Genomic DNA, 18,295 nt, shown 5'->3' with positions numbered 1-18,295 from the left:
TCTACCGAGGATCGAATTCACAGTCTCCTGATTCTGAGGCGAGAACTCCACCTCTAGGCCACCGCACCACTTCTTATATTGTTATATAAGTGTTTTTTTTTTAATTATTTGCTCAATTTCTCTTCCTCCCTCTGGTCCGTCTCCTCTTGCAGGGCGCACCATGTACGTCATCCCCTACAGCATGGGCCCCCTCGGTTCGCCCCTGTCTAAAATCGGGATCCAGCTGACGGATTCGGCCTACGTGGTCGCCAGCATGCGAATCATGACCCGGATGGGCGCGGCGGCCCTCCGCACGCTCGGGGATGGAGAGTTCGTCAAGTGCCTGCATTCGGTGGGGCGGCCTTTGCCCCTTAGCGGTAAGGCGCCTCACTCCTCCCCGGGCAAAGGAAGCCCCTCTTTCTCGGGGTTTCATTAATTCTCTGTTTGTGCGATGAGAGACATGTGAAGATGTGATGAACGAAGTTCGGGTTAACACTAGAAAAGCGGTTGTGTGAAGGGAAAAAAGAATAATAATTTGTCTGAATTTGGCACCCTCTAGTCTAAATGGATAGGCCAGCGTTTCTCAATCTTGTCTGCGTTAAGATGTGTGGACTTCAACTCCCAGAATACCTCACCCAAGAGTCTAGGAGTTGAAGTCCACCTATCATAAAGCATGCTGGCTGAGGAATTCTGGGAGTTGAAGTTCATCCATCTTAAAGCATGCTGCCTGAGGAATTCTGAGAGTTGAAGGCCATCCATCTTAAAACATGCTGGCTGAGGGATTCTGGAAGCTAAAGCTCATCCATCTTAAAGCATGTTGGCTGAGGAATTCTGGGAGTTGGAGTCCATGCATCTTAAAGCATGCTGGCTGGGGAATTCTGGGAATTGAAGTTCATCCATCATAAAGCATGCTGGCTGAGGAATTCTGGGACTTGAAGGCCATCCATCTTAAAGCATGCTAACTGAGGAATTCTGGGAGTTGAAGGCCATCCATCTTAAAGCATGCTGGCTAAGGAATTCTGGGAATTGAAGTTTATTCATCTTAAAGCATGTTGGCTGCGGAATTCTGGGAGTTGAAGTCCATGCATCTTAAAGCATGCTGGCTGAGGAATTCTGGGAGTTGAAGTCTATCCATCATAAAACATGCTGGCTGAGGAATTCTGGGAGTTGAAGTTCATTCATCATAAAGCATGCTGGCTGAGGAATTCTGGGAGTTGAAGGCCATGTATATTAAAGCATGCTGGTTTATGAATTCTGGGAATTGAAGTCCACACATCTTAAAGTTGATAAGCTTGGGAAACAATAGGATAGGCAGACCGTTTCCAATTTTCTGAATTACTTTACTAAGAATTCAGGCTATTGATGCCCATAATTTCTAGATGTGCAAAGCTGGAGGACATTATTCCAGAGGTTTGGGACTTTAGCTCCCAGAATTCCCTGCATCCAGCTCCAGCACATGTCCTTAGTCTGCTGGTGTTTCAAACATGCTACTGTGTTTCCCCCAAAATAAAACCGGGTCTTATATTAATTTTTGCTTCAAAAAATGCATTAGGGCTTATTTTCCGGTTAGGTCTTATTTTGGGGGGGGAATACAGTATTAAACGCCTCCGTCTGCTGACGATCTTAACGGGGGCATATTTTTGGGGTAGGGTTTATATTACGAGCATCCTGAAAAATCATGCTAGGACTTAATTTTCCGGTTGGGTCTTATTTTCAGGGAATCAGGGTAGAAGGCCCTTTGTGTTAAAATCCTGACATCGTCCAGTCCCTAACCTGTTGTCTTCTTCTCCTTCTGCAGAAGACCTCGTGAACAACTGGCCTTGCAATCCGGAGAAGACCTTAATCGCCCACGTGCCGAACCGCCGAGAAATCGTGTCTTTCGGCAGCGGCTACGGCGGCAATTCCTTGCTGGGGAAGAAATGCTTTGCCCTCCGTATCGCTTCTTGCATCGCCAAGGACGAAGGCTGGCTGGCCGAGCACATGCTGGTGAGGGGAGGGGTGGGCCGTGAGATTGAAGGGCGGGGTCTGCATGGCAAGGGGGGGGCAGACCCCGCGATCCGAGCTGCTTGCAGAATTGCGGCTTCTGAAAGCGGAAAGGGTTGACTTTGATGGCATGGCTTTGGTGGCCATCTTGATTTTCTCCCCCCCCCCCCCCCGTCTCCGTAAACTCTCCGGGTTTCAGATAATTTTACCACCGGTTCGCTGCACATTGAAAATGTGAGCACGCTTAGAAAACGTGGCTAAATATGATGGCATAGCACCAGGGCGGATGAACGGGCTGGCCCACCCGCAGCCCCGGACCGGTTCGGACTGAACCGGTCCGAACCGGCTGAATATCAACATTGGTCTGAGGCAAAGATTTTATAGGCAGTCCTCGACTTACGACCCCAATTTCCATTGCGGAGACAGACAGGGGTTAAGTGAGTTCTGCCCCACGATGTTTCTTATCGCCGTTGTTAAGCAAATCACGGCGGTTGCTAATTTAGCAACACGGTTGTTAAGCGCATCGGGCTTAACCCCCGTCGACTTTGCTTCTCAGAAGGTCGCAGAAGGAGATCATGTGCCCCTGGGACGCTGAAACTGTCATAAATGTGAGCCAGTTGCCAAGCTTCTGAATTTTGACCACGTGACCGCGGGGATACTGCAACGGTCATAAGTGTGGAAAAACGGTCGTCAGTCTCTTTTTTTCAACGCCGTTGTAACTTTGAACGGTCACTAAACAAGGGACTGTAAATCAGGGACTACCTGTACTCCAAAGCGGCCAACTCTTTTTTGTTTTCATTCTCATCTACGGCTTGGAATGAGAAGTCAGTCGCCCTTTGCACTTTCTGCATGTGCTCAGGGGTACTCTTTCCCTCAATTAGTGACTGATCTACTGGGCTATGGAGATTCTCTGTCATCCAGGTCAAGGTTGTCCCAATAGAGCTTTTTCCCCCAGCAGCAACTGGACTTTCTTTGGCTTTTTTTTCCTTGAAGAGGTTTTGCTTCTCGCCCGAGAAGCTTTCTTCAGTTCTGCTGAAGGAGAACTTGAACTGAAGAAACCGAAGAAGCTTCTCGGATGAGAAGCGAAACCTCTTCAAGGGAAAAAAAAACCAAAGCAAACCCAGTTGCCTTTGGGAAAAAAGCTCTTTTGGGATCTACTGGTTTACTTGTTCCGATCTGCCCGTCAAAGCCACCTAACCACCAAGAAAGTCAAGCGTGCAGCCCGTGTGCCACCATCGTGCCAAGCATGGAAGATTGCAAAGTAGGACCGTGGAGTTTTTGGGACCGGCCGCAAACAGTTACCCCATGGGGGCCAAGGGTCGATTGCTGGGATCGAGCCGGTGATGGGGGGTGGGGAGGGGGGGCACAGAAAATTTGGTCCATCAGGCCCCAGGCCAAAGGACAGATGCTGTTTGCATTGCCTGGGAGTGATATTTAACGAGCAAACATTAATTGGTTAATGAGTGACAGACGCCGGCTGTTATCCCAACCGGATCGGGAGACATTTGACGTAGGAAAGAGACAGCCGGGGTTGTGGGAGGGGGCGGGCAAGAATTGCTGGTTTGGAAAAAACAGGTTTCCAGCCGACTGGCAGCCATCTCAGTGGGCAGGACTGCAAGGCCCATTGTGTCCAGCCAGCATGACGATGGGGAAGGATGGGAGCCGTAGTCCCGCCTGCAACAGGACCCCAGCTTCAGGAAAGACCTATGAGAGTGCAAAGGCCATAGGAATGTGGGGGGAGATATTGGGGTAGAATTTGCTGTAGATGTGCCAGGATTCAGAGCTGGCATTGGTAAATTAGGTTTGCATTAATGAATTAATGAATTAATTCTGATTTTTTTTTTTGACCAGGAGGTTGCTTATATGATATCCCAGGGGGAAAATCAATAACAATCCAGATTAACTTTAAGAATAAAATTAAAAAAAATAATTTTAATTTTGACAACAGGGTCAGTTGTGAAGCCTCGAAGGGTTTTTTTCCTTAAAGTGTGTGTGTCGTACGCAAGCGAGCACGGAACTGGAATATAAATTTGTTTTGCGTGTTTTTAAATGTGCAACAGTGAAAGCATTTTCCCACCGTTCCCCCGTTCCAAAGAACAAACTTGAATATGTCCATGAACGGTAAAAGCAATGACTGTGAACGTCCACATTTTAGTCAGGCGGAGAGTAAAAGATTAATTTAAGATTGAAAAGGCTGGAATCGAAGAGAAACAAACAGGTCAACGTCTGAATTGAACGCAAATTCTCCAAGGGAAATGAACCGTATGGCATTGCCTTATAATTTCCTTCTCATCGAGGTAAATGTGAAAAAGCAGGGTAAAACTCTTCTTAAAATCTGTATTAAAAATCGGCATTTTTCTTGCTTGGCCACTTAAGCAAGGTGGGATTCAGCCGGTTCGGGCTGGTTCAAACGAACCGATTGTTAAATTGCTGGCTAGCCCCGCCCTTCCCCGCCCCGATCCTTCCAGGGTTCCCAACGTATCCTGTTTAGGCCCAAAAAGCAGTGCGGGGGGCCAGCGTGCCCCCCCCAGCACCCCATTTTCGCTCCCAGGCGGCTGCAGGGAGGCCTACTAGGCCCAAAACGGGGCACCGGGGATGCGGTGTCCCCCCCCGTGGCCCGTTTTGCTCCCAGGGGGTGCAGAAGGCTGAGTGCTGCCTGTCACAAACCCCTGGCCACGCCCACCCAGCCAGTCATTAACCAGGCAGAGAACCGGTTGTTAAATTATTTGAATCCCACCACTGGTGCAGACTTCAACTCCCAGAATTCCCCAGCCAGCTATGTTCTTCTTCCTATGTCGGCAGGGGGAATTCTGGGAGTTGAAGTCCACGTCTTTTAAAATGGCCACGCTTCAAGAAAACTGCTTTTACCCACTTCACTTTACCCACTTAAATGATGCAGGTAGTCCTCGGTTTACGACCACAATTTAGGAGCCCAACTTTTATGTTGCTAAGCGAGACATTTGTTAAGTGAGTTTTGCCCTCTTTTTTTACGTCTTTCTCGGTCGCGTTTGTTAAGTGAGTCACTGCGGTTCTTAAATGAGTCACACCGTCGTTAAGTTATTCCAGCAAGCCGGCCTCGCCTAAATGGTTTTTAATGGGATTTTAAAATTTTATAGACTTGGGGTTTTAAATTGGGAGGCCGATTGATTTAATCTCTTTTAATTATCTTAACTTTTGTATTGTACGTATTTTAATTTTGGCTGTTCACCGCCCTGAGTCCTTTTTGGGAGAAGGGCCGAATAAATTAAATTAAATTAAATTAAATTAAATTAAATTAAATTAAATTAAATTAAATTAAATAATTAAATTAAATTAAATTAAATTAAATTAAATTAAATTATTAAATTAAATTAAATTAAATTAAATAATTAAATTAAATAATTAAATTAAATTAAATTAAATTAAATTAAATTAAATTAATTAAATTAAATTAAATTAAATTAAATTAAATTAAATTAAATTAAATTAAATTAAATAATTAAATTAAATTAAATTAAATTAAATTAAATTAAATTAAATTAAATTAAATTAAATTAAATTAAATTATCCGGCTTTCCCTGTTGACTTGGCCGGTCAGAAGGTCGCAAAAGGGGATCACCTGACCCCCGGGGGGGGGGGTCACTGCGACAGTCATAAATGTGAGTTGCTTGTCAAGCATTTGAATGTAAATCTCACGACCGTAGGGAATGCGGCGACGGTCTTAAGTGCGAAAAGCGGTCATAAGTCCCTTTTGTCTGTGCTGTCATAACTTTGAATGGTCACTAAGTGAACTGTGGTAAGTCGAGGACTATCTGTAAATGCAGCTGGCAGGATTTTTTCGATGGGTGGATTTCACGCCGGCTGGGGAGTTCTGGGAGTTGTAGTCCACTTACAGTAATGGCCAAAATTGTGGAAACCTTTTTGGGAAAAGTATATTTTCTAAAACTAGCTAATAACACCACTTTTTTGGGGGAGTAGTACCATAAAAATTATATATCAACGGAAAGGTAATTGAATCAAGAATGTAATGCAATCACTTTTATGAAGGATTTGCTATTAGAATAGCAGTTACAGTATAAAGAAGAAAAATGAAACACGTAGAAAAAACGAGATATATAAAAATTATCACCATAGAAAAAAACGAGATCTACAAAAATGATCCCCATGTCAGTTAATCCTTTGTTGGGTCACCTTTAGCATGAATTACAGCCTTACAACGTCTTCCCATGGAGTGAACCGTGTCTTTTAGCTCTGCAGTTGTTATCATGTGAAACCAAGATCGAATGATGGCTTCTATTAACTGGGTTTGATTGCTGGGTCACTTCTGACTAACCAGTTTCTTTAATCGGCTCCGTAGATTTTCCATTGGATTCAGGTTTGGGCTATTCCCAGGCCATTCCAGCAGTGGAATAGGATTATCTTGAAACTCCCCCACCCCCCAAAAAAAGTGGTGTTATTAACCATCCAATCTCAAAAATACACTTTTCCCAAAAAGGGTTTCCACAATTTTGGCCACTACTGTATCTTAAATTTGTCAAGGTTGAAGAATACGGAGTTAAGATTTTTGGATTGGGAAACTGGGAGACTCCACAGGAGAGATGTAGAATCTTTTAAACTATGATGGTTACCAAGATTTTTGTAATCTACGCCTTTAGTTTATCGCGAAGATGAGTTTTGGTCTCTTAAGCGTGGCGACTGCCAAATTGCGGGCACGCTCCCCTCTACGGTTTTCTTGCAGATTCTGGGACTCACCAACCCGGAGGGCAAGAAGAAATACGTGGCGGCCGCCTTCCCGAGCGCCTGCGGAAAGACCAACTTAGCCATGATGAATCCTACTTTGCCGGGCTGGCGCGTGGAATGCGTCGGGGACGATATCGCCTGGATGAAGTTCGACAGCGAAGGTGACTCGGCGGGTGCTGGGGCTGAGATGGCGGCAGGGAGGTGCGGTGTAAGGGGAAAAGCAGGTCGTCCTCGACTTACGACGGCAGTAGTACTTCCGTCACTAAGCGAAGCGGCAAGACAGCAAACAGAACTGATTTGGGCCAAAGCTGCCTCATCTGGGAACAACGTAAAAGGAGTCTCCAACCCTCCAGGGGCTTTCAGGACACAAATTTAGCCCCCAGGTACCAGTGGTGGGTTGCTACCGGTTCGCCCCGGTTCGGGGGAACCGGTAATAGTGGCGGCAGGAGTCTCCTCCCTCCAGCCCGGATGTCATCAAATTTGCTCTGCGCATGCGAACCGGTAGCAAAGGTAAGTGAAACCCACCACTGCCAGGTACCCCCAAGGATTTGTGTTCGAGTTTACGGCGTTGGGGGAAAGGAGATCCGGGGACCGTCGCGGTGGGGAATAACCATCTGCTGGGATTTTTTCCCCACCTGTAGGTTGCCTGCGTGCCATCAACCCCGAGAACGGTTTCTTCGGGGTGGCCCCGGGCACATCCACTCGGACCAACCCCAACGCCATGCATACCATCCAGCGTAACACCATCTTCACCAACGTGGCCGAGACCAGCGAAGGCGGCGTCTACTGGGAGGGCATCGATCAGAGGATTCCGGAAGGGGTCACCATCAGCACCTGGCAAGGAAAACCTTGGAAGCCAGGTGAGATCAGCTGTTGGGTGCAAAGTCAGGGACCGACTAACTTGTGCGCCCGTTAGGAGCACGAGCTCAGAGGCGAGAAACAGTGTTCAAATCAATCGCAAAATGCGTGGACTTCAACTCCCAGAATTCCCTCAGCCAGTGTGGCTGGCTGAGGAATTCTGGGAGTTGAAGTCCAGGTGTTTTAAATCATATTGGCTGAGGAATTCTGGGAGTTGAAGTCCACACATCTTAAATCATGGTGCCTGAGGAATTCTGGGAGGTTTTTTTTAGTCAATATTTTTTATTTTATGTTATTTATACATAGCGATGTGTGAATGGTGTGATACCGGGGTATCATATATTTCAATACAAATAAACATAATATTGTTACTCATAGTTAGTACATTTCATTTTCATTATTTCATATTATTTACACATACCTGGGAGTTGAAGTCCAAGTATTTTAAATCATACTGGCTGGCTGGGGAATTCTGGGAGTTGAAGTCTACACATCTTAAAGCATGCTAGCTGAGGAATTCTGGGAGTTGAAGTCTACGCATCTTAAAGCACTGGCTGAGGAATTCTGGGAGTTGAAGTCCAGGCATCTTAAAGCACTCTGGCTGAGGCATTCTGGGAGTTGAAGTCCAGGCATCTTAAAGCACTCTGGCTGAGGAATTCTGGGAGTTGAAGTCCAGGCATCTTAAAGCACTCTGGCTGAGGCATTCTGGGAGTTGAAGTCCAGGCATCTTAAAGCACTCTGGCTGAGGAATTCTGGGAGTTGAAGTCCACACATCTGAGGAATTCTGGGAATTGAAGTCCAGGCATCTTAAAGCATGCTGGCTGAGGAATTCTGGGAATTGAAGTCATGCATCTTAAAGCACTCTGGCTGAGGAATTCTGGGAGTTGAAGTCCAGGCATCTTAAAGCACTCTGGCTGAGGAATTCTGGGAATTGAAGTCCACACATCTGAGGAATTCTGGGAATTGAAGTCCAGGCATCTTAAAGTACGCTGGCTGAGGAATTCTGGGAATGGAGGTCCACACATCTGAGGAATTCTGGGAATTGAAGTCCAGGCATCTTAAAGCATGCTGGCTGAGGAATTCTGGGAATTGAAGTCATGCATCTTAAAGCACACTGGCTGAGGAATTCTGGGAATTGAAGTCCACACATCTTAAAGCATGCTGGCTGAAGAATTCTGGGAGTTGAAGTCCACGCATCTTAAAAGTCGTCGAAGTTTGACAAATACTCAGTTAAACTAATCGATGTCCTGGTCCCCATCCCTCAAGCATTATTATGGGATGTTTGAGGCAAGGTTTCGGATGCCGTTGAGTTTAACCGTAAGCTGATAGAAGGTATCGAAGCTGGGAAGCTAGCGTTTCAAAGAAGGAGGTTGAATTTTCAAAATTGTGCGTCCAGATAGGAATATTGGACCCCCCCCTCTTTTCCTAAGATTTGAGGGTGGTCCCATAGGTGGGAAGAAAAATGCCCTGTCTCTTTAATAATCACCCTGTCTCCTGCATGAGGAGAGGGTTGGACTAAATGACCTCCAAGGTCCCTTCCAACTCTGTTATTGTTACCTAATAAAAAACAGAGAGAGAGGTAGAAATAATGACAAACAGAATGAGACAAATCTTAACCGCACAAGGCTAACATTAGAAGAGCAGGCAAATGAATTCTGATTTTCCGTTAGGGCAAAATTATCTTGTTATATCAAATTATTAGGGGAATTATCTTGCAGACCAAGTTTGAATCCGATCCTCTATGGTTGATTATTGTCTGGTCATCTCAATTCTTCCGTGTTTCTCTCATTTTTTTTTTTCCCCCAGGGGACCCACAACCAGCCGCTCATCCGAATTCTCGCTTTTGTGCCCCGGCTCGCCAGTGTCCCATCATGGATCCAGATTGGGAATCGCCTCAGGGGGGTCCCCATCGACGCCATCATCTTTGGGGGCAGGAGACCAGTAGGTAGGAGCTCTGCCCCCCCCTCTCCCCGCCCGATTGTCTTCCCAGACCTCTGAACCGGTCCGATGTTTCTCGAGATCACCTCTTGGTGTCTTTTTCCCCCCCCCTCCCAGGGGTACCGTTGGTGTACGAGGCCTTCAACTGGCGCCACGGAGTCTTCGTGGGAAGCGCCATGCGGTCGGAGTCCACGGCGGCGGCTGAGCACAAAGGTGGGGGCCTCCGGGTTCGAGATCGGGTGGAGGAGGGGGGTTTTCTCCCTCTTACTTACGTCGGAAGAGAGAAAAAGGGCCAGAACAAGTGAATCCAATAACGATGAAAAAAAATATATTCATTGATTCATATCCATCAGAAGGAAGATAAGCCCAGAAGCTCCAGCATTTTAGCCAGCACCTCACCTTTTAAATGAGAGGTCTTTGCATGTGTTTGTATGTGTGTGTGGGCTGGAAACATACCTACAGGGAGTCCTCGACTTATAGCCATTCGTTTAGTGACCGTTCGATGGTAGAATGGCGCTGAAAAAAGTGATTTGCTGACGAAAAGTCTATTACAATAGTCGCAATGTCAGAGGTCACGTGATCACCCTTTGCAAACTTTCCCAGCTGGCTTCTGGCAAGCAAATGGGGGGGGGGGGGAAGCGGATTTGCGTAAGAGCCACGTGACTCCCTTAACAACCGCAGGGATGAGGGGGCCTTGGTACTCTTTTGAGGGCTTGGTTGCCTTTTCTCGCCGACGTTTCATGACCCAACTAGATCACATCATCAGTGCTAGAAGGGAGGGGGGGTTGGAGGAGGAGGATGGGGAAGAAAGAGGAGAAGAGGAAGGGATGGAGGAGGAGGAGGAGAAAATGGAGGAGGGGGAGGGGAAGGGCTGGAGAAGAACGAGGAGAAGGAGAGGAGATGGAGGAGGAGGGGAAGGGATGGAGAAGAGGGATGGAGGAGGAGGAGGAGATGAAGGAGGAGGAGAAGGAGGAGGAGGAGGAGGGGAAGAGATGGAGAAGAAAGAGGAGGAGGAAGAGGGATGGAGAAGGAGAAGAAGATGGAGGAGGAGGAGGGAAAGGGATGGGGAAGAAAAAGGAGAAGAGGAAGGGATGGAGGAGGAGGAGAAAATGGAGGAGGAGGAGGGGAAGGGCTGGAGAAGAACGAGGAGAAGGAGAGGAGATGGAGGACGAGGGGAAGGGATGGAGAAGAGGGATGGAGGAGGAGGAGAAGATGGAGGAGGAGGAGGGGAAGAGATGGAGAAGAAAGAGGAGGGGGAAGAGGGATGGAGAAGGAAGGACCCAACTAGATCACATCACCAGTGCTGGAAGGGAGGAGGGGTTGGAGATGGAGGATGGAGAAGAAAAAGGAGAAAAGGAAGGGATGAAGGAGGAGGTGAAGAAAGAGGAGGAGGGGGAGGAGAGGAAAGGATGGAGAAGGAGGACTGTGGGGCCCTTGGTGCTCTCTGAACTTGGTGGTTTTCTTGCAGACGTTTTATGACCCAACTAGGTAACATCATCAGTGTTAATCCGCAGGGATTTCCTTAACAACCATGGCAAAAACAAAAAGAAGAATGTCATAAAATGACTTATGATTCACTTAACAACCCATTTGCTTAAACAGGCTTAATTTTCCGTGCTTGGGGGCTGTCATTGTTCACCTCTGCCCTTCCTTTCCTCTTCCCTCTTCTCTCCCTGCGATTCCCCAGGCAAGGTCATCATGCACGACCCCTTCGCCATGCGTCCGTTCTTCGGCTACAACTTCGGCCGCTACCTGGAGCACTGGTTGAGCATGGAAGGGCGGAAGGGCGTCCGCCTCCCCAAAATTTTCCACGTCAATTGGTTCCGGAAAGATACCGCCGGGAATTTCTTGTGGCCAGGTTTCGGGGAGAATTCTCGGGTCCTGGATTGGATCTTCCGCCGGGTAGACGGAGAAGAATCCGCGAAGGAAACCCCCATCGGATACGTCCCCAAAGAAGGTGCCTTAAATCTCTCCGGCCTAAGCCAGGTGAGCCATTCGGAGCTCTTCTCGCTGCCCAAGGAATTCTGGGAACAAGAGGTCCGAGAAGTGAGACAATACCTGACGGAACAAGTGCCCGAGGACTTGCCCAAAGAAGTCTTGAAAGAACTGGAAGCCTTGGAGACCCGGGTGAAGAAGATGTGAGGGACTTCAACCGTAGAAGACGTCCCACCAAAGACCAAAGTTTCTTCCCCTGGTTTTCGGAGCGGGAAGACGAGATATCAGGGCCTTTGTTTACAAAAATATCCATTCCTCTTTTTCTTATCAGCTAAGACTCTCTCGTCTCAGGTGTCCCATATCGCGTTTCCAAGGTCAGATGATGGCCACCCAACCTTCTTCTTCGGCTTTGCGTACTTTCCTTGGATGGAGTCACCTTGCTTGATGCCTCTTGTTTCACTTCCTTCCTCCGTGGCGGTCATTCTTTCAGCCGGTGGTGGGATTCAGATAATTTAACAACCAGTTCTCTGCCCTAATGACCGGCTGGGTAGGCGTGGCTGGGTGATCATGTGACTGGGTGAGCGTGGCCAACTCGACATCACTCACGTCGAGGGGCACCTCACCTCGCCCAGCCTCTCCTCACCGCGTCGGCCCCTGTCTTGTCCCTCCCCTCCCAGCCACTCCTTGTCACACCCTGCTACTCACCCTGCTGCCCAGCCGGGCGAGCAGGTGGGTGGTGAGGCGAGGAGTGGCTGGGAGGGGAGGGGCCAGGCGTGGCGAGGCACGCTATTCAGCCGGTTCGCCGAACTGTGCAAAAAGTTAGCTACCGGTTATACCAAACTTGTGCGAACCGGCTGAATCCCCACCACTGCTTTCAGCTCTGGGGAAACGAGAAGGGGAGGGGGGGGGCGGCCTTTCATTTTATGAGTTCACGTGTGCCTTCTGAGAGGTTGATTCTCCTCCGTGCATCTTCTCAGTAGCTGCTCCGGAGAGGGATTGGTCTTTGGCCAGCTGTTTTTTTCATTATTTTTTTTTTTAAATTTGGAAAAATCATTGAGAGAGAGGGAAGAAGGAAAGATTGGGAGAGGGGGACGGGAAAAGACATTTAAAACGAACGTGGAAGGTAGTTGCAAGATTTATCTCCAACGCTTATATTTCTGGAGGCAGAAACAAGAGTTATCCATGAGACCTTCTCAGGCCTACCGTGATTAGGATAACAGTTCCATTGAAACATAGCACAAAATATCCGAGTTGCAAGGGGCCTTAGAAGGTCATCTAGTCCAACCCCCTTGCCCAAAGCGGGAAATCCTTTACCATTTCAGACAAACGGTTGTCCAATCTCTTCTTAAAAACCTCTCTGTTGGAGCAGCAGCCACAACTTCTGGTGGCAAGCAGTTCCACGGGTTAATTGTTCTCCCTACACCACTTCAGACAAATGGTTATCCAACACCTTCTTAACGTTAGAAACTTTGTCGGTGTTTTAACACGCGAGGGGCACGAGTTTTGATTTTTATCAGACTGATAAAGATGGTCGACAGGAAGAAGTAGTGAGCCCAAAGACCAAAAAAATCTAGAGAAATGACATGACTCGCTAACCGAGTCCTGCCAAGTGGACCAAGTATCATAAAAAGACGAATCATTTTTTAACTTTTCAAACGAGCGAAATTCACGTTGGCTTGAGGAGCGAGGAATAAAGTGGTCGAAATGTTTAACCATTCATCCATTCATCAAATGTGGCCTTCGGGCAAAAAGCTACTTTGCAGGGTCGAAATAAGATAGTGGCCTTGGGTTGGATGTGGATCCGGGTGACGGGGTGGTCGGTGCCTTTTTAATATCGCATTGCTATGGAAATCATGGGAATCGTTGTTTTAGATCAGAATTTCTCAAACATGGTCGCTTTTAAGACGTGTGTCAGCACTTCAATAAGAAGGAGAAGTGGAGGCGTCTGGAAAGGGACGTTTGACTTTTCACCTACTTATTTTCCCTGGAGATAATATCCCCTAGGAGATGGGATGGGAGGGGGGAAATTCCTTTGAGCTGGAGCAGTAGATTAGGGGTAGAGTGACTTGGAAAATGGCCAATGAGTGCAGGGGAGTGGGGAACGGAAAGGGAGGGTTTTGGGTCTGGAAGTCAGTGTTGGCTACGATGGAGTCGGATTTAGAATGTTGTGCTTAATAAATGGGAGTTTTTTTCATCAAAGACTTTGTTTGAAATGCAATTTATTTGAGACGACCTCGAAACCTGACAACGTGTGGACTTCGACTCCCAGAATTCCCCAGCCAGAATTCTGGGAGTTGAAGTCCAGAAATCTTAAAAGTGTCCATGTTTGAAAGACGCTAGTTTAAATGTTTTCATGACAATGCGAGCAACAACTAATGAAGAATCTACTTTTTAGCCTAATGAATATGTTAAATCCAGTGAGGGGAATAAATTACATTATAATTAGCTCCTATCATGCTAAAACGGGCCTGTTACACTTAATCAGCTGTGAATTTTAGTAGTTATTAAGCGGAATCTTTAATCGGTGCTCAACGTGAAAGTCAATTTTCCTCTTATTTGTCTACATTCCTCGTACATCTAGATTCCATATAACGGGTTTATATATGCCTTGTCTTTTTTTTAAAATTGCCAATAATGTGCTGGATTTTACCGTTGTGAGAAGGACACGCTGCGGAAGAGACAAGAAAAGGCCAAGAAAAATAAAACTGCTCGACATTTCTTGGGTAGAGTTGTGGGACCAGAAACAAAACGACATCTGCAAAAATTAAAAAAAAAAAAAAACTAGAAAAAGTTACATGATTGACTAAAATTTAATTGGTGCGCGTGGCAGGGAGGATTCTGAAACAGAAAAAAAAAAGAACCCCCGTATTTTATTAATAATAAACACAAATAAGAATAATAATTGGTGGTCGTTTGGTTTTTTTTTTTAAGCGTTATTCCAAGTCAGCGGTGCGATTTGTGAGTACTTGTGAGTGTCCGCAAGGGAGCTGTACAAACTGGAGCAGAAATAAACACTTGCGCTGATAGACGTGTGGACTTCAACTTCCAGAATTCCTGACTAGCTGGTTGTCGCTGAGAAGTTTGTTGATGGTGTAAACATTGTGTGGGATGTGTATGCGTGATTTGCCGAGTTGGAGAAGGCGGCTGTATATGTGTTGGTCTGTTTTTGTGTCGTGTGTCCTGCAGAGCTGGGAAAGAATGCGATTGGTGTTTGGGGTCTCAATAGATTACAGATGAATAGAGTTGGAAGGGACCTTGTAGGTCATCTAGTCCAACCCCACCCCGCCAAAGCAGGAGATCCTACACCATTTTTGACAGACGGCAGTCCAGTCTCTTCTTGAAGGCCTCCAGTGATGAAGCGCCCACAACTTCTGAAGGCAACTTCTGTTCCATGGGTTGGTTGTTCTCACTATCAGAAAATTTCTCCTTATTTCCAGGTTGAATCTTTCCTTGGTCAGTTTCCATCCATGATTCCTTGTCTGGCCTTCGGGTGCTTTGGAGAATAGATGGACCCCCTTCCTCCTCTCTGGGGCAGCCCCTCAACTATTGAAAGACTGCTATCCTGTCTCCCTTGGTCCTTCTCTTCACTAGACTAGCCAGGCCCAGTTCCTGCAACCGTTCTTCGTATGTTTTAGCCTCCAGTCTCAACATCTTTTTTATAGTGTGGTGACCAAAATTGGATGCAGGATTCTAGGTGTGGTCTTACTAAGGCTTTATAGAGTAGTGTTAGTACCTTCAAGGGAGGTTGATCCCTTGATCTTGATCTAGATTCACAGCCTTTAAACTGAAACGGGTTTGGCTGCTGGCTTCCTTGCAGACTTTAGGGAAAAGAAAAGGGGTGAAATGCTACTGGTTTGCTGAACTGGCAGTAAAAAATGCTACCGGTTCGCCGAACTGGCAGTAAAAAATGCTACCAGTTTGCCGAACTGGTAAAATGTAAAAAAAAAAACAGTTCCAACGATCGGCTGAGCAATGCACAATTGTCGGAACTTTTTTAAAAAAACTTTTAAAGCATTTTTTTACTACCGGTTCTCTGAAAATGCGTTAAAAAGTAACCAAAAAAAAAAAATCGTCGTTCAGCTGTGATTGTCAGAGCCTATTTTTAAACCTTTTAAAAGCATTTTTGACTTCCTGCTCAGGCAAATAGGTAGTAAAAAAATGCACCCTCAACTGTTTTTTTTTTTACTTTTTAGGCATTTTTTTACTACCGGTTTGGGCGAATAGATAGTTAAAAAATGCTTTTAAAAGGTTAAAAAGAAAAGGTTCCGACGACCGCGCGGCACAGCTGTGATTGTCAGCACCTTTTTTTTAACCTTTTAAAAGCATTTTTGACTTCCTGCTCGGGCGAATAGCTAGTAAAAAAATGCTTTAAAAAAGTAAAAAAAAACCAACAACTGACGATCCCAGCTGTGCCACGCGATCGTCGGAACCTGTTCTTTTTTACTTTTTAAAGCATTTTTTTACTACCTATTCGCCTGAGCCCGTAGTCAAAAATGCTTTTAAAAAGTTTTTAAAAAAGTTCCCACGCGCGCCGCAGCTGATCGCACACACACCGGTTCTACTTAACTTCCCAAGCCTCCTTTTGGTGCACGTGTGCAGTGCATGTTTGGCGCATGCGCGGCCAGCGAACCGGTAGTAAACCGGTTCAGATTTCACAATTGGAAAAGAGTGTTGTGAAGACGCTCGTGAGAACATGCAAAACAAAAGAGTTGTGATGTAGCCATTCGTAAGGTCACTTTGGAAATTAAAAAGTGGGAGTTAATAGAGGGGAAATCCGCATTATTTCAGTTGCACCTGAAATAGGTGTTCCCCAATGCTGCACCCATCGTGTCCTTCAAAGGGCTGCCCCGAAGCACCTCCTAATCATCTTCTTTTAATGACTCCATAATCCCTTGTGGAGTGGAGACTGGGCAACTGAATGGAGCAAGCAGAGTGTTTTAGTGGCCGGATGCCTTTCCTGTTGCCAATCTGGAGTTTTGTTCAGCAGATATATCCTCATAGTGCCCAGAGAAAGAAGTATCTGTCTCTACCTAGGATCGAACTCACAGCATCCTGCTTGTGAGGCGAGAGCTCCACCTCTAGGCCACGGCACCGCTCCTCCAAAGCACCCCTAAATCCTAAAGTCCAAACTCTAATGGTGCAGCTGTACTAGGTCAGGGGCTGGAAAATCTGCACCCGTTAATTCTCTTTATTACAAGGTAGTCCTTGACTTTCAACAGTTCATTTAGTGACTGTTCAAAGTTATGACGACATTGAAAACAGTGACTTATGACCGTTGTTAACCATCCCCCATGATCAAAATTCAGAAGGTTGGCAACTGGTCCATATTTATGAAGCGTCCAAATGTTGATGTGTGGGAAACGGTCCCAAGTCACTTTTTTCAGTGCCGTCGTAACTTGGAACAGTCACTAAATGGAATGTTGTAAGTGGAAGATTTATCGTAGTTTACTAACCGAAGTTATGATGCCACTGAAAAAAGTATCTCATGGCCTTTTTTTTCACACTTACGACCATTGCAAGATCCCTATGGTGCCGTGATAAAAAAAATTGAATACTTCGCAACTGTCCTGCATTTTTGGCGGTTGCAATATCCCGGGATCATGTGATAGTCTTTTATGAGTGGTGCGGTGGCCTAGAGGTGGAGCGCTCTCACCTCAAAATCAGGAGGCTGTGAGTTCAATCCTAAATAGAGGCAGATATCTCTCTCTCTCTCTGGCACATTGAGAATATAATCTGTTGAACATAATTTGCAAAGTCTCCAACTCCCAGAATTCTCTAGCCAGCATGAGTGGACTTCAACTCCCAGAATTCTCCATCATGAGTGGACTTCAACTCCTAGAATTCGCCATTCAGTGTGAGGGGACTTCAACTCCCAGAATTCTCCATCATGAGTGGACTTCAACTCCAAGAATTCTCCATCCAGCGTATGCGAACTTCAACTCCCAGAATTCTCCATCCAGCGTGCACGAACTTCAACTCCCAGAATTCTCTAGCCAGTGTGCACGAACTTCAACTCCCAGAATTCTCCATTCAGCATGAGTGGACTTCAACTCCCAGAATTCTCCATCATGAGTGGACTTCAACTCCCAGAATTCTCCATTCAGCGTGAGGGGATGTCAACTCCCAGAATTCTCTAGCCAGCATGAGTGGACTTCAACTCCCAGAATTCTCCATTCAGCATGAGTGGACTTCAACTCCCAGAATTCTCCATCATGAGTGGACTTCAAATCCCAGCATTCTCCATCCAGCGTGTGAGGACTTCAAATCCCAGAATTCTCCATCATGAGTGGACTTCAACTCCCAGAATTCTCCATCCAGCGTGTGAGGACTTCAAATCCCAGAATTCTCCATCATGAGTGGACTTCAACTCCCAGAATTCTCCATCCAGCGTGTGAGGACTTCAAATCCCAGAATTCTCCATCATGAGTGGTCTTCAATTCCCAGAATTCTCCATCTTGAGTCGACTTCAACTCCCAGAATTCCTCAGCAAGGATGGCTGGCTGAGGAATTCTGGGAGTTGAAGTCTACTCATGATGGATGGAGAATTCTGGGAGTTGAAGTCCATCCCTCTTAAAGTTGCCAAGGTTGGGAAATATTTATTGCAGTTCAAAAGTTATTTAAAGACGTCAGCAGCTAATCATGATTGTATGCTTCCCCCTGATACGAGTTTTATCAACAACCGCCACAACGTCACCTGCCTCGCTATTATCCAATCAAAGAGCGAGAAAGTTCCCTTAAAGCCCGCCTCCTATTTAAGATATCTTCACTCCGACCAGAGCGTTTACACGGAAGCTGTCGGTCAAACTCAAGGAAGCCAATCCGAGATCAATTACCCCGCCCACCGCCCGCCTTCCGCTCATGTTTTGCACCCAAAAGCGATGAC

General features: G+C 46.4%; 1 protein-coding gene across 1 annotated transcript in view; it reads left to right on the top strand.

Annotated features, from left to right (window-relative positions):
• The window catches only part of PCK2 (phosphoenolpyruvate carboxykinase 2, mitochondrial), a 29,551-nt gene extending 15,113 nt beyond the window's left edge, over window positions 1–14,438 (top strand). Inside the window, 8 exon segments of the mRNA XM_070954620.1 lie at window positions 153–356; window positions 1,778–1,965; window positions 6,680–6,842; window positions 7,323–7,541; window positions 9,346–9,437; window positions 9,439–9,484; window positions 9,595–9,690; window positions 11,165–14,438. Of these exon segments, the coding sequence (XP_070810721.1) occupies window positions 153–356; window positions 1,778–1,965; window positions 6,680–6,842; window positions 7,323–7,541; window positions 9,346–9,437; window positions 9,439–9,484; window positions 9,595–9,690; window positions 11,165–11,619 (1,463 nt within the window). The 3' untranslated portion in view covers window positions 11,620–14,438.
• The last annotated feature ends 3,857 nt before the right edge of the window (window positions 14,439–18,295 follow it).

Source organism: Pituophis catenifer, unplaced genomic scaffold (genome assembly GCF_029215685.1).
Source record: "Pituophis catenifer annectens isolate HBS135680 unplaced genomic scaffold, rPitCat1.0.hap2 SCAF_15, whole genome shotgun sequence".
Lineage (NCBI taxonomy): Eukaryota > Metazoa > Chordata > Lepidosauria > Squamata > Colubridae > Pituophis > Pituophis catenifer.
The sequence above is the reverse complement of the archived record's forward strand: the minus strand, read 5'-3'. Positions and strand labels throughout refer to the sequence as shown.